A 17360-nucleotide genomic window follows, 5' to 3' on the forward strand; every position below is an offset into this window, starting at 1 on the left:
GGGATGGACACTGGGAAGAGGTAACTATGGGGAGGAAATGGGAGGGAAGCTGTTGCATTGTGGTAAACTGTGGTCAATGTCATGAGACAAAGTATATGTAAACTGCTATATGGAAAGTGAATTTGCTCTGTAAATCTTCACCCAAATCACAATAAAAAGAAAAGAAAAGAAATCAGACAGCGTACCACACTGGGCAAATCTGCTGCAAAAGACCTCTTTAAAGTGTTGAAGAGCAAAGAAATCACTTTCAAGACTAACATGCACTGAACACAAGCCATGTATTTACAATAGCCTCACATGCATGTGAAAGCTGGACAAGGAATAAGGAAGATCAAAGAACTGATGCCTCTGAATTGTGGTGTTGGTGAAGAATACTGAAATTACCATGCAATGCCAGAAGAATGAACAAATCTGTCCTGAAAGAAGTACAGCCAGAATGCTCCTTCAAAGCAAGAATGGCCAGACTTTGTCTTACCTACTGTGGTCGTGGTATCAAAAGGGACCAGTCCCTGGAGAACATGCTTGGTAAATCAGAGGGTCAGAGAAAAAGGGGAAGACCCTCAACAAGATGAACTGACACAATGGCTGCAACAATAGGCTCAGGCATAGCAAGGATTGAGGATGGTGCAGGATAGGGCAGTATATTGTTCTGTTTTACACAGGGTCTCTATGAGATTCAACTGAATCTCAGTTCAGTCGGAATCAACTAAACTATACCTAACAACAAAAGAATGTAATGCATATAGGAAAAGTAAATAGTGTTCTAAGAATCTTCTGTTTCTTTTACATACACATACACACTCATATATGCATATTCTGAATCTAATGTAAAATGTATTTGTTGCTGCAGGCTATGGTCCAAAAAGTTTGAAAGCCATGGTCTGAGGGTACTCTGAATACAGAGCCCTACATGGGGGAAGGGAAAAAAAAAGGGAACAGGACAAGATGGTAAAATAAGGGATACAGACCTGCAGCTTATCTTGAAGCGTACCTACTACAGTGCAAGAGCCTGGTTCAAGTCTCAGCTTACCTTTAAAATAGAGCTAAGATACCTCTGGCTTGCTTATCTTACAAGACAGCTATGAGGATTAAATAAAGTAAAGATATAACATCACTCTGCCCAGCCACTCAACCAGGCCCAGCCAAGCTGACATACAAACTTAACTATTACACCAAGCATTGTATAAAGATGACAGCCATTTTCACTATTGTTATTTTATATACATATCCAGAGTGATAAAAAAACAAGCATGCCATGGACACCAAAATATCACCAAATCACAGTTATCCCATTGTGTAGTAAGGGGAGCCAAAGATTAGAAGCTGTGAGGAATTACTAGGAAATTGTATCTTTAGAGAAAGGTAGCTGGGAAAATCGAACAAATGATGAAACTATCCAATTGGACAGAAGAGTCCCTCAGTGGTATAAACGGTTAAGCACTGGACTTGTCAAGTGCCATGAGTTGGCTCTGACTCATAGTGACCCTATGTACAACAGAATGAAACACTGTCCAGTCCTGCATGAGTCTCACAATCCTTGCTATACTTAAGCCCATCATTGCAGCCACTGTGTCAATCCATGTTGTTGAGGGCCTTCCTCTTTTTCATTGACCCTCCACTTTACCAAGCATGATATCCTTCTCCAGGGAATGGTCCCTTCTGACAACATGACCAAAGTAGGTAAGATGAAGTCTGGTCATTCTTGCTTCCAAGGAGCATTCTGAGTGTACTTCTTCCAGGACAGATTTGTTAGTTCTTCTGTCAGTCTGTGGTACTTTGACTATTCCTCACCAACACCACAACTCAAAAGCATCAATTCTTCTTCAGTCTTCCTCATTCATTGTCCAGCTCTCACAAGCATATGAGGCAACGTAAAATACCATGGCTTGTGTTAGGTGCACCACATAGTCTTTAAAGAGATATCTTTGCCCTTCAGCACTGTAAAGAGGTCTTTTGCAGCAGATTTGCCCAGTGCAGTACATTGTCTGATTTCTTGATTGCTGCTTCCATAGGTATTGATTATGGAACCAAGTAATATGAAATACTTGACAACTTCAATCTTTTCTCCATTTGTCATAATGCTGCTTTTAATTGCTCCACTTGTGAGGATTTTAGTTTTCTTTATGTTGAGGTGTAATCCATGCTGCAGACTACAGACTTTAATCTTCATCAGTAAGTGCTTCACGTCATCATTTTCAGCAAGCAAGGTTGTGTCACCTGCATATCACAGTTGTTAATGAGTCTTCCTCCAATCTGATACATGTTCTTCTTCATACAGTCCAGCTTCTTGGATTATTTGCTTAGCATACAGACTGAATAAGTATAGTGAAAGGATACAACCCTGACACACACCCTTCTTGATTTTAACCCATGCAGTATCCCCTAGTTCTGTTTGGATGACAGCCTCCTGGTCCATGTACAGGTTCCTCCTGAGCACAATTAAGTGTTCTAGAATTCCTATTCTTCTCATTGTTACCCATAATTTGTTATGATCCACAAAGCACTGGACTACTTACCAAAATGTTGGTGGCTCAAACCCACCCAGAGGCACCTCAAAAACAGGCAGTTCTACTGAAAGGCAGTTCTACTCTTCACATACTGTGTCACCATGAGTTGGAATCCACTCAACAACAATCAAGAACAACATGTGGACATACACGTCTCAAGTAATATAAATGAGACAATGAGAACAAAGAAAACTCAAAGCGAAAAAAAAAAAAAATATATATATATATCACTGGTTTTGATAGATAAGACTTTCTAAGAGGTAAAATGAATTGTGAAGAAAATGAAGCATGTTTTTCCTTCATATCTTAAATGATTTCTCAAAACCAAAATATGAATCACTTGCTATCCTTTCAGGCCAAATTCAATACCACCTCCTCCAGAAAATTTATGATGCTCCCTCACCCCATCACTATATGAATCTAGCGCTGATTGTTTATACCTCTCATTTGACATGTAACTAACTTTACAAGGTGGTGTAAAACATCACTCAACATAAAGTTAGAAATGAAAGCCTACTGGAAAACAAAAAGTATGTATGTTTTACTTTCCTACATTTTTTTCCATCTAGAACTAAACAGACCTGTCAGTTAAAACTAGTCACCCAGCATGGTGGATCACCCACTTACTTTACCTCTTCTTGGCTACTAATCAACAGAAACTCATTAGCTGCATAATATTTAACTGCAGGTCACTTTCAGTAGCTACAAATTGAGTAGGGATCCAAACTTACAGCACTGAACAAAACTCCAATATCCAAAATAATCTGTTTAATACCGGAAGTATAGCCTACAGGTTTAGCATATTTTCCATTCCTGTTTCTATACAATTATTAGTAGTGAGAATAACTTTTTCTTCCTATCTTTCTCCTTTAGATTGTAACTTCCTGAGGGTGAGAACAGTATTTTTGTTAACTTCCAATGTACAATTTATTATTAACAAATATGATATCAAAGAAACAAATTTAAAAAGCAGGGGCAAACCTCCACCACTACCCAACCTATAGATTGCATACCTCTTGCAGCGTCAGTAAAGTATTAAGAATAGCTGGTAACGTAGTCTGGACAACTCCAAATCTATCTTCTGTAAATGATGCTGCTACTAGGTGAGACAGACCTCAAGGGGAAAGAAAACAAACGTAAGAATTATACTGAATCACAATTAGGCAAATCTATTCGTAAGTAATACATTTATTTGACAAAGACTTCTGAACACAAAGAATTCCTAACAAAAAAAAAAGAGAGAGGCAATATAATAGAAAATGGGTGAAAGATCTAAATAAAACCCAAAACCTACTGCTGTTGAGTTGATTGCTACTCATATCAACTGTGTAGGGCAGAGAAGAACTGCCCCACAGGGTTTCTAAGGTTGTAATCATTATGGAAGCACAATGCTACATCCTTCACCTGCAGAGCAGTCAGTGGGTTCAAACTGCCAACTGACAAGGGACAAAGTTGTGGTCACTGTTTGGTCACAGCCAGCTACCCAGAAGGAGCAAGTAGTTGGACCTGCAGGCTCGGGACTACAGTCACAAGGGACATCAAGCTCAATCAGCATCACAAGCTACACAAAAACATTGTTTCACATCCTACTTTGGTGAGTAGCAAATGGGATCTTAAAAGCTTGCAAGCAGCCATCTAGATGCAATGATGGGTCTCTCCTCATCCAGGGCAAAGAAGAATGAATAAAACCAAAGACGTATGGAAACAATCAGCCCAAGTGACTGGTAAACCATGCGATCCTCAGCTTATATGATTATGAGACCAGAAGAACTAGATGGTGCCTGGCTATCACTGTCAACCACTCAGAGGTGAATCTATGTAGGAGATCCTGGATAGAATTGGAGAACAATGTGGAACAAAACTCAAAATCATTTAAAAAAAAAGGGGAGAGGGGACAAGGTTTGCTGGTCTGATAGAGCCTGATGGGATCACTGAGACTATGGCCCCTAGTTGCCCTTCAGGTCTGGAATTGGCTTCTAGCCAAACAAAAGACAGGCATATGAGTTGAACATTTACCTGAGGTAGATACACGCCTTGGAGAGATCAATCATGGGAAAACAGAAGAGCAGTGTATGCACAAGGAGACAGCTCAGGGAGCAGGAATGGATGGGAGGGAAGGACACAGGGATGAGGTAACTATGAGGAGGAAGTGGGAGGGGAGTTGTTGCATTATGGTAAATTGTAGTCAATGTCATAACACAAAGTGTATGTGGAAAGTGAATTTGCTCTGTAAACTTTGACCCAAATCACAATAAAAATTTAAAAAAAATAAAATAAAATAAAATAAAAACTGTGTTGGATAGTGATAAGTGGTAGGAAACAAAATAAAGCATAGTAAGGGAGTAGGGTGAAGGTGAGAATACTTTCCCAGGGTGGTCTGGAAAGGCCTCTCTGAGAAAGTACTATGTAAGCCCTAAGAAAGCACTGTCTATAAGATGAAAATAAACAGTTTTTAACAACTAAGTTTTCATGTTTAACAAAAGCTGGCAGTCAAAAAACAATCTATATTCATTGCCTTTTTTTCAAATAATGATCTAGAATGATACAGAAGACGCAGACTCAATTTCTCTGCTTATGGACAATAGCAATTTCTGCCCAAATTAAAGTACAAACAAAATTATCTGAGGAAAAAAAAAAGATCTGATAAAAATAAAGATATAAAAAATACATCTAAAATTAAGGTTGAGATCAAAGTCCAGAACTGATCTTTCATGTTTACTTCAGTGTTTAACTATAATTAAAATCATAGTTACAGTCTAATGAGTCTACAGGGCTTACCTTCTAATGCCCAAATATGCATTTGAGCATCTGAAAAAACTGCCTGAATGGAGGCCTCCGGGTGCTACAAATAAAACAGAAACACTGAGCAAACTCCTCTAGGCAAAAATTGTGTGTGTGTGTGCATGTGTTTGTGTATTTCATTTAATCAACTGTGTAAATTATAATAATCATCTCCATTGTCTTGCCTTCTAATAATTAAAATCTGAAATAAATTCACATACAATATGATTGAACTGCAAGAGGGCATTCTGCCACCAATTTATTGTATGACCTTTGCCAAGTTTCTAAATCCCTGTGACTCAGTTTCTCATTTAAAATAAGAGTTACATTTGTTTAACCCATCTCAGAACATCAGTATAGACAGAATTTAAGAGAATGGCTAAGCAAGCTTTTCTTTAAAATAAAAGAACTGCCTAAATAATTATTTTTTAAAAAAACAGGGGTCATAGAGTTGATTCTGACTCATGGGCACTCCACGTGTGTCAAAGTAGAACTGTGCTCTGTAAGGTTTTCACTGGCTGATTTTTCAGAAGTAGATCACCAGGCCTTTCTTCCGAGGTACCTCTAGTGAAATCAAACCACCAACCTTTCTCTTAGCAGCCAAGTGAATTAACTGTTTGCACCACCCAGAGTCTAAATACATATTGCCTCCCTTTAGCCCTTATCCCTACTCCAAAGAAAAACCACCCCAATTCCTTTAATAAATCAAGATTAAAAAACAGGGAGCAAAAATTGGCCCATTTAAACAAACACTGGTTTTTAATAGGCATTTAGTGAAGCCTACTGACCTCAATATCAAATACCAGTATATAGAACTCTTATCATACAATTGATCTACTTGGAAGGCGGGAGTCTGGTAGCAGAGTGCCTAAGGCACTTGACTGCTAACCAAAAGGCTGGTGGTTCAAACTCACCAGCCACTCCTCGGAAGGAAGATGGGGCAATCTACTTCTGTAGTGATATTGCCTTGGACTATGAGTCGGGACCAACTCCAGGGCATATAACAACAACTTGCAAAGTAAGAATCAAAAGTAGCTGCTCATTTCCAAGGAATGGGAGATCTTGTTCCAGGTCTGCTCAGTCACATACGTGGTGGCTGTTTGCCCTCAGGCTAGCCACTTTACCCCTCAGAGCTTCAGCTTTCCTCTCATTTGTAAAATGAGAACAACACATATCTTGCAGGATTACTATTAGAATTAGATGAGGAAACTTAAGTGAAAAAGCAGTGATAAGATACTCAGGGTGACTTTTTCTTCCAATCCATCTGAAAGAAAACACTGAAGTACAACTTTAGACACCTCTTCCTCTTTATAGAGGTCTGACACCTTTCTCAAAGCTCTAATGGATAGCCCAAGGTAGATTATGTTTTGAAGGTGGATCTTCCACAGTAGTGAAAAATCAGTTTCAAGAACTAGAAATAATTTTTTGTTACGTTTATCTATACTTCTCTCAGATCTCCAATTCACTCAGGTTTACTCAGATCTCTTTCCACACCAGAGTATGAACTCCCAAAGAATAAAAATGAGTAATGATGACAATGCAAACTTCCACTTGAAGGCATTAATGGAGTGAGTATGGTATTAGCTAATATTGAGGTATCTGCAGAAAGAGAAGCTAGGTTAAAAAACTAAATCCAAAAACTTTCCCTTACATATGGGCAAAGGTTGTGCTCATCATTGGCTAAAGGAACACACAACAGCTGTAGCCAGTGAAAACAAAGTGAATTTGTAGCTTCTGCAACTGAGATTTACTCTCCTGTGGCAGCTAGAGAAGGAGATAAACTGGAAAGTCAATTAGTCTGTGGCCCAGATTATAAGTTTTTACCCATCACAAGTTTATCACCTGCAACCTAACTCAGTCAACTCTGTTTAACACCAAATTGGCCACAAAGATGTTAGCAGAATAATGAGCCATGAAGCATCAGATAGCCACAGATGTGCTTGCAATGGAAAGATCCAGACAGCAGGAAACGGTAGAGCTGCCTATCAGCACAAAGCTGCCTGCAGTCATTAGACTCAGGAGGCCTACTGAGTCGAGTCTCAGGAAATCACTGAGGGTAGAAGTGTGTCTAAGGCAACTACTGTTAAAATGGAGTTTAGTGAAGCATTATATAAAGCTGCGTGGCTTGCTAGAATTAAGCTGTAAATATTTAGAAGTCAGATCCTATCTACTCCTTCATTTCTTACTTCCTCTCCTTCATTCCCAATGGTAGGTACTCTAGTGGTGTAGTGGTTTAGGCATTTGGCTGCCAAACAAAAGGCTGGTGGTTCAAACCCACCAGCCGCTTTGTGAAGAAAGATGGTGTAAGTCTGCTTCTGTAAAAGTTTATAGCCTTGGAAACCCAATGGGGGTTGCTATGAGTTGTAATCGATTCAATGGCAGTGAGTTTGGTTTTTTGGTATTCCAATGCTATAACTACTTATTCTTACCTTACTGAAAAAATACATTATCAGCACCCGTTTTGACAAAAAGTTCTTAATCTGAGTTGGAAAGAAGAAAAAATTAGCACAATTACAGTTTTCAATTCTATTCAAGTATAACATCACACATTTCTTAGTTCTTCCTGACATTAATTTGATAAACATAATCAAACACCCCACATCTTGCAGAGAAAAAAACAATGATATTTACAATAAATCACTTAAGTAGATACTCTGGTACTATAAATTGGATAATGAAGATGGGACATTTAACCTAAACTGCATGCCTACATACACACACGTCTATTTACCAATTAGAACCCTGTCATGGTAAGAGGAATGTAAGTGATTCCGGTGATATTTTCGTAGGCCATATTCTTTATCAGTTCTCTACAAGCTGCCCTGCCCTTTAACGTCTTAACACCCAAACAGCATGTTTCCCCTACTAAAAAAAAAAAATAATAATCTTAAGACACAAAGTGGTTTTCTACTAGTTAACAATTACAGGGGAAAAAAATTCTTAGTATCAAGCTGAAAACTATATATTCCAAATACCTGAAAGTGAATTTGCTCCCACTATACTCACACCCAAAAGCTACCTGACTAGCCAGAGGGATATAGCAAGCAGATCATATCTACTTGCTATACAAAAAGCAACACAGCAGTACTTGTGGCATATAAAGCCATTTAGGATCCTGAAGTTCGTAAACTGCCTTCTATTTTTCTTTCTCTACAATCAACTATTCCATTAGTGAACATGTTATAATTTCTACCATCTTAAAAAGTACAACCCTTTTGACTCATCTCCCCTCAGCTATCACTTCTCTGCTTCCCTCACAGAACACTCCTAGAAAGATCTGGCTCAGTTTCCTATTCTTTTCCCATTGCTCCTGAACCCACTCCAATCAGGCTTTCATCCCCAATAGCCCACCCAATAGCTCTTGCCAAGGAATCAAAGACCTCCACATTTCCAATGCACTCTTATTTTGCACCTCAGGCAACATGACACTCAGCATCTGATACACCTTCCTCCTCTGGAGACACTTCATCTTTCTCTTTTCACCTCAATGACCACTCGTCAGTCTCCTTTGCTGTTCCTCTCATCTCTGTGCTTTTAATCACTGGCAGGGAGAGGCTGTGGGTGTTTTGGATTGATTTTTTTTTTTCTGTAGCTACATTCCCCATAAGTTTTCATCTAGTGTCATGGTGTTAAATATGACAATACTCAGATATCTTCCAAATTGATGTTTCTAGCCCAGAACTTTTTCCCCCATACTCCAGATATATGTCCAATTTCTTACTCAGTATTTTCACTTGGTTAATATCAGGAAAACTCATTTCCCCACCTCACTTTTTTCAAATCTCTTCCTCCAGAATCAGCAAACTGTACCTCAATAAATCACAACTATATTATTCCAGATCCTTAGGCCAAAAACCTTAGAGTCAATGTTGACTTAGTCTCCAACAGGCCACAACCAAACCATAAGTAAATCCCGTTACCTCTACCCTCAAAATATACCTAGACCCTGATCACATTTTACAACTTTCACTACAACTACTGTGGTCAAAGATAACACCATCTCCTGCTAGCTTACTTACTGCAAAAGCCTCACCAGTGTCTCTCTGCTTTCACCCCTGCCCTCCTACATCCTATTCTCAACAAAGCAGCCAGAACAGCACTTTAAAAATATTAAATCACATCACATCACTCTTGTGGGCAAAATAATCCAGTGGCTTTCCATCTTACTTGAAAAGTCTTCACAACACCGAATGGCCCGATGTTAACACACCAAATTTTAGCTAGCTCTGACTTTTGTCACCATCTACCACTCTCCCCTCACAGTCACTCTTGCTCTAGTCACACTGGTGCCCAGCTGTTCCTCACACATGCTAAACATACTCCCATGTCAGGACTTTCACATTTTGCTATTCTCTGTCTCCCCTTCATTCTCTGATCAAGTCATGTTATCAGTGAAATCTCCCCTGATCACCGCACATAAAATGGTACTCCCTCCCCTGGATAGCCACTATCTCCCTTACCTGCTTCATGTTTTTTATATAAGATACACCAAATTCCTTTCCTTTTATAACTCTTATTTTTCATGTTTAACACCACATATGCATCATAGAGTCAATAGCATGTCACAGTTTAACTGGCAAATTTTTTTCTTAATAGTACATAAAATAAGTCTTAAAATTAATGTATTTTAATTCAAAAAAATAAAGTATAACAGATTTGCTAGCTTGTCTATTTCCCCCTCACTAGAATGTAAATATTGTATGGGCAAGGATTTTGTTTTGTCTGCTATTTTCCCGATGTCTAAAACTGCATCCCATACATAAAGAACTCAGTAAATGCTTCTTAAATAAAAGAATCCACAGAGCAAAGGCATTGTATCAAGTTAACCCAAGTGAAACTGCCATCTGTATAGCTCAAAACTAGATGAATGTTGGCAATCTCATGTTTCAACTTAATACATAAAATGTAAAAAAAATAAAATAAAATAACCACCTATTTAGTCCTGATGGCTTACTCATATGAGATCATTAATGCTTTCAGTATTACATACAAATAGAAGTCCTAGAGCCATATCAGCCTACCTGTTCACGTTTATTCTGAATCCATGAATAAATAACACTGGGCTGTCCCAATGTCTTACCCTCAGCACTAACAAAGGTAGATGGAGAAGGATTAGAAAATTCAGTCATTTGCTGATCTATTTAAAAAAAAAAAAATACATTAAGCTTAGGCTGTCTGCTCTCTGTAATTCTGACATTTCAAATTTTAGGAAGTAACAGGTCCTCACCAGATGCATAAGTCCATAATCTTGGCCCTCTTCTTATTAGTTGAGGACTCTGAGGTGACCCATAGCAGGTGTTTACATCAAAAATTCCAGCCATTCGGTTCATTACACTAGAGCCAAAAGGGGTCCCAAGAGAACCCGCAACATCAGGTATAGATAATTTTGAAGAAAACAACGATGTTTTAACTAATGGTGGCACTGAAGGTCGAGTCATCTGGATAGATTTTGGTGTCTGAAAGGTAATTTCTTCTGTAAAAGAACAGAGCCAGTGCACAGGTTCTCACATTTTATACATTTACCTAAGGTTAGTAGATTAGAAACCAAATAGGTTTAGAAACCTAAATAGGTTTACATTCCCAAAATCCACATTTGACCACTGTAATTCAACAATCATTCATATTCAGACTGAAGAGCTGATAAAAATCAAGGAGCTTTATATATCTTTTGCTGTCAGACAGGGGCAGCCTACTGTTTTTCTCCTTCCATAAATATTCTCATCTTCAAGGTAAGTTTCTCTAGGTCGGGATTGTTTTTGAATGAACTCATCAATTCACATTTTATTTTTTTTATAGCATTTTTTTTTTTTTTAATTGTGGTAAAAGCATATACACTAAGACATTCACCAACATAACAACTTCCACATTTACAGCTCAGGGACATTGATGACATTTTTCATTACTGCTATGCTTTTCCAAAATACTCCACCTCCAACAGCATCAACTCAATGCTCCACCAACAATAGCTTCCCCTTTCCCCCTCCCTCCTACCCTTATAATCATTAATAATCTTTGGGGGTGAGGTGGCGTGTGTGTGTGTGTGTGTTTATACATACATTTTTTTTTTCTCCTCACCTATCTAGCAATTCTCTCCTCTCCCCTCCCATAGCTGGTAACCAACAAAGAAAGTTTCCTTCCACATATAAACCTTTCCTTAACTTTTTTTTTCCCCTTAACTTTTTACAATAGTGAAGTAATACAGTATTTGTCCTACTTAAGGGATGTGGTCTAACAGTACAGATTCCTCAACTTGTTCTTCTACCTCTCAGTCTTCATCATTCACACTGAAGCACTACTACACTATATAAGGTTATCTTCAAACAGGAAGGGTAATGCCCTATATGTCTCTGGACACCATCTAGTGACTTTCCGTCTCTGAGATACTGCGACTAAAACAACATCCAGAATCATCTGTAAAGGTTCACCTGGCTTTGTATTGGAGTACGCTGAAGTGTATTTGATGATCAATTTTGTCAACCTTTTATCACTATCATTACACTGGACTTAATTTTTTCAATCTACAATGATAAACAAGTGTCCTCCTTAGTTCAGGACAGTATCTCCTAAGTTGTATCAATATTTCCTAATTTTATATACCTCACACTCATATGCACATCCTCAGGTTAACTTCTATCTTCTTTCTTAGGAAAAAAAAAAGTACATATTTTATCTGGGTTTTAGTACTATTAGGCATTACCTGGAGAGTTCAATTTCTTAGGTTCCACAGGGTATGATGAAGACACCATTCTCCCATTCGTAGCAGCAGCTTCTTGGTAGAGAACCAGTTTCTGAGTCATATCATTTAAAAGATTCAAACACTCCCTTGAAATTGCCGTCCAATTGTGGGGATGTCCACCTAGGAGGTCCAACACCGGCCTTTAAAATGCAGACAATCTTACATTCTCCTCTCAAAGTGGAGAGAAAAATCAACAAGAAATGCTACCCTGTACTTTGCATCAGGGCCCACGTTTCTTAGTTAAGCTACTATTCATACTCATGTCATCTCATGCACAGCAGCTCAATAAATATTTGTGGAATGAATTAATTTTCCCAAAAGTCTACAAGCAAAAACTTGCTATTTTACCATTAAAACAAACAAACAAACAGTCAAATTGATCACTAAAATAAAGCTAAACACCAGAGCACAGTTTAGATGAAGAAGACCAGGGTTACTCACTAACAGTATAAAACAGACTGAAGACTGAGACGATAAACACAAGTATGTCAAATGTGATGCAACCCATGGTCCTCAGTGACCTCTAAACTACTGTGTCTGACCCACTGTGCTTTCTTATAACAGCCTCTTTTGCTGTTACATCTGTAGAAGGGACCCATTATTTAACAAAGATCATACATTATATTTAATTCACATACTTATCGGCTACCTAATTATTTAAACTCTGTAATCCATACTCTTTAAAATTCCCTTCTCATTATTTTTTAATTTTTTAAGACTTTTGTCTCCTAGAGCTGGCACGTAGAAATCATTCAGGCTTTATCTTCTGTTAAGAACCGCAGAGTCCACAGAAAACTCGACTACCATCCTGGGTACCAGCCCCAGGACCTGTGAAGGCAGGTATTTGCACGCGAGGAGCCACCCCGTGGCGCAGGCCACAGTAAGCCAGCCCCAAGACTAGTGGAAAGTGGGTGTTTGTGTGTAAGGAGCCACCCTGGGCACAGGATGCAGTAAGCCAGCTGCAGGACCAGTGAAAGGTAGGTGTTTTCCCTGGGGGCAGGCTGGGTAAGCAAGCAGGGCAGGGCAGACCAGGAAAGGAGCAGAGCAATGTAGAACCTAGGGGAGACAACCTTCTCTGTCAGTTTGTCCTACTGTGGTGGCTTGAGTGTTGCTGTGAGGCAGGAGGCTATGCCACTGGTGTTTCAAATGCTAGCAGGGTTACATGGTGGACAGGTTTCAGCAGAGCCTCTAGACTAAGACAGACTTGGAAGAAGGAAGAGGCTATCCACTTCTCAAAGAATTGGCCTTGGCCAGTAAAAGCCTTATGAATAGTAGTGAAACATTGTGTGATACAGTGCTGGAAAATGAGCCCCTCAGGTCTAAAGGCACTCAAAATATGACTGGAGAAGAGGTGCCTCCTCAGAATAGAGCCAAACTTAGTCCTGTGCATAGAGGAAAGCTTTCAGGACCCCCATTTGCTGACATGGCACGTCACAAGAGGAGAAGAAACAGCTGCAAATACCCATTAATAATCAGAGCATGGACTGTACGAAGTATGAATCTAGGAAAACTGGAAGTTGTCAAAAATGAAATGGAACACATAAAGATCAATATCCTAGGCACTAGTGAACTGAAATGGACTGGTTTTGGGCATTTTGAATCAGATGATATGATCTACTATGCAGGGAATGACAAATTGAAGAAGAATGGCATGGAATTCATCATCACAAAGAATTTATCAAGATCTCTCCTAAAGTACAATGCTGTCAGTGATAGAATAACATCCATACACCTACAAAGAAAACCAGTTAATACTACTATTATTTAAATTTACACACCAACCACCAAAGCCAAAGATGAAGAAATTGAAGATCTTTAACAACTTCTGCAGTCTGAAATTGACCAAACATGCAATCAAGATGTGTTAATTATCATTGGTGATTGGAATGCAAAAGTTGGAAACAAAGAATCACTGGTAGTTGGAAAATATGGCCTTGGTGATAGAAATAATGCTGGAGATTGCATGATAGAATTTTGTAAGACCTACAACTTATTCATTGTAAATACTTTTCAACAACACAAATGGCGGCTATACATGTGGACATCACCAGATGGAGTACACAGGAATGAGACCGACTACATCTGTGGCAAGTAGCGATGGAGAAGCTCAGTAGCCTCAGCCAAAACAAGGCCAGGAGCTGACTGTGGAACAGACCATTAACTGCTCATATGCAAGTTCAAGCTGAAGCTGAAGACAATTAAAAGAAGTCCATGAGAGCCAAAATATGATCTTGAATATATCCCTCCTGAATTTAGAGACCATCTAAAGAAAGATCTGATACACTGAATACCAGTGACTGAAAACCAGAGCAACTGTGAGATGACATCAAGAATATCACCCATGAAGAAAGCAAGAGGTCATTAAAAAGGCAGGGAAGGAAGAAAAGACCAAAATGGATGTCAGAAGAGACTCTGAAACTTGCCCTGGAGCAAAGAGTAGCTAAAGCAAATAGGAAAATCTACAGGACAAAAGAGCTGAACAGAAAATTTCAAAGAGCAGCTCAAGAAGACAAAGTCAATTATTACAATGAAATGTGCAAAGACCTGGAGTTGGAAAACCAGAAGGGAAGAACATGCTTGGAATTTCTCAAACTGAAAGAACTGGGAAAAAAAAATTTAAGCCTTGAATTGCAATACTGAAAGATTCCATAGGCAATACGTTGAATGAGGCAGGAAACATCAAAAGAAGATGGACAGAATACACAGAGTCACTACAGCAAAAAGAATTGGTAGATGTTCATCCATTTCAGGAGGTGGCATATGATCAGGAACCAATGGTATTGAAGGAAGAAGTCGAAGCTGCACTGAAGGAATTGGCAAAAAACAAGGTGCCAGGAATTGACAGAATACCCATCGAGATGTTTCAACAAATGGATGCTGCACTGGAGACACTCATTCGGCTATGCCAAGAGATTTGGAAGATAGCTACCTGGCCAACTGACTGCAAGAGATTCATATTTGTACCCATTCCAAAGAAAGGTGATCCCACAGAATGTGGAAATTATCGAACAATATCATTGACATCACATGCAAGTAAAATCTTGCTGAAGATAATTCAAAAATGGTTGTGGCAGTATATTGACAGAGAACTTCCAGAAATGCAAGTTGGATTCAGATGGGGACATGGAGCGTGGAATATCATAGCTAACATCAGATGAATTTTGGCTCAAAGTGACGAATACCAGAAAGATGTTTATTTGTGTTTTATTGACTATGCGACTATGTGGATCATAACAAAATTATGGATAACATTGAGAAGAATGGAAATTCCAGAATACTTAATTGTACTCATGAGGAACCTGTAAATAGACCAGGAGGCTGTCGTTCAAACAGAACAAGGGGATACTGCATGGTTTAAAATCATGAAGGGAGTATGTCAGGGCTGTATCCTTTCATCATACTTACTCAATCTGTATGCTAAACAACTAATCTGAGAAGCGGGACTATAGGAAGAAGAATCAGGATTAGGGGAAGGCTCATCAAGAAACCGAGATTCGCAGACGACACAATTTTGCTTCCTGAAAGTGAGGATGACCTGGAGCACTTACTGATGAAAACTAAAGACTACAGTCTGCAGTATGGATTACACCTCAATATAAAGAAAACAAAAATCCTCACAACTGGTCCAATAAACAGCTTCACAACAGATGGAGAAAAGCTGTCAAAGACAATCAACATCAATGGAAGCAGCAGTCAAGACATCAGACGACGTATTGCATTGGGCAAATCTGCTGCAAAAGACATCTTTCAAGTGCTAAAGAGCAAAGATGTCGTCTCCTTGAAGACTAAGGTGCACCTGACACAGCCATGGTATTTTCAATTGCTTATATGCATGTGAGAGCTGGACAATGAATAAGGAAGACCAAAGAAGAGTTGATGCTTTTGAGTTGTGGTGTTGGCGAAGAATGCTGAAAGTACTGTGGACTGCTAAAAGAACTAACAAATCTGTCCTGGAGGAAATATAGCCAGAATGCTCCTTGGAAGCAAGAATGGCCAGACTTCATCTCACCTACTTTGGTCATGTTGTCAGAAGAGACCATTCTCTGGAGAAGGATGTCATGCAACGAAAGAGGGGAAGGCCCTCGACAAGATGGATTGACACGGTGGCTGCAGTAATAGGCTCAGGTATAGTAGGGACTGTGAGGCTGGCACAGGACCAAGCAGTGTTTTGTTCTGCTGTACACAGGGTCACTATGAGTTGCAGATGACTTGACGGCACCTAATAGCAACAACATCCTGGGTACTAATCAATCATTTTCTCTCCACGTAGATCCCTTCTTAAACATGTCCCCTATTTACAACTCATGATGAGTACCATTTAACAAGAATGAAAAGCCCCAGGATGCTGTGCACTACTGTAACTAAAAACCAATATGGAACTATGTAATAGTCCAGTTATATTATAATAGTATCCCAGAATGCAAGTTCTCTGGCAGACAGTATGTCACCCTGTTACAGTTTACTTGAATAAAGAATTCCTAAGTAATTTCTATGTCTGATAGAAAAATCTTGCTACAGTTTGTTTTTCCATGGCAGCAGCTATGTATTTTCATGCTAACTAAAAGTGGCTCCAATCATTTATACTTTTATGTATTTTTTTTCACGTATGTAATATTTAACTACTGGTGATTTATCATACAATTTGAAAATTGAAAAGTTTGGCAAAACAATGTAAAGAGCTGAAAAGCTACTCAATGTCTTTGTTCCTCACTGGTGGCTAGGACTGTATCCTCTAGGAACAGGGCAGACACCTGGCATAGCTGCAGTCTTGAAGAGCTTGGTAAACAAGAATGGAGAAGTGTTTCAGAGCTGCAAGAGCATACTTGGGTCATGGTCACTGTCAACTCTACTTCTTTCCTACTTTTTTTAAAAAGGAAGCAAAGTAACACAGCAGGGGAAGGGAGCTCTCCACTTGGGGTCAAAAATAACTTAATCTCTGTCAGAGAAAGCAAACATGGGTATATGGACGGATAGATAGGTGAACAAGCCAAACAATTAGGTATGTGTATCCAAGATCATATATAGGGTTGGCAGATAAAGGGCCTATCAGTTCATGTGAATGATCAGAATTCCCAGGTGTACACTAGAGCTGTGCCTCAATTTTCTCATCTGTGGAATGGAAGTATGTTGCTGTTATGTGCCGTCGAGTCGGACCCGACTCATAGCAACCCCTCCTTGGGTTTCCGAGGCAGTATCACTACGGAAGTAGATTGCCCCATCTTCCCCCATCTTCCTTCCGAGGAGTGGCAGGTGGGTTTGAACCGCCAGCCTTCTGGTTAGCAGTCAAGACGGCACATAACAACAACAACAACAACAACAATAGTAGAGCTGACAAG

At 39.2% G+C, this 17360-nt stretch overlaps 1 protein-coding gene across 1 annotated transcript in view; it reads right to left on the minus strand.

Annotated features, from left to right (window-relative positions):
* The window catches only part of NDC1 (NDC1 transmembrane nucleoporin), a 97208-nt gene that overhangs the window by 29281 nt on the left and 50567 nt on the right, over positions 1-17360 (minus strand). The window contains 6 exon segments of the mRNA XM_007945924.2: positions 3521-3621; positions 5286-5349; positions 7718-7768; positions 10310-10425; positions 10516-10761; positions 11986-12144. Of these exon segments, the coding sequence (XP_007944115.2) occupies positions 3521-3621; positions 5286-5349; positions 7718-7768; positions 10310-10425; positions 10516-10761; positions 11986-12144 (737 nt within the window).

This window comes from Orycteropus afer, unplaced genomic scaffold, assembly GCF_000298275.1.
Source record: "Orycteropus afer afer isolate SDZICR_OR568_19922 unplaced genomic scaffold, OryAfe1.0 scaffold00145, whole genome shotgun sequence".
Lineage (NCBI taxonomy): Eukaryota > Metazoa > Chordata > Mammalia > Tubulidentata > Orycteropodidae > Orycteropus > Orycteropus afer.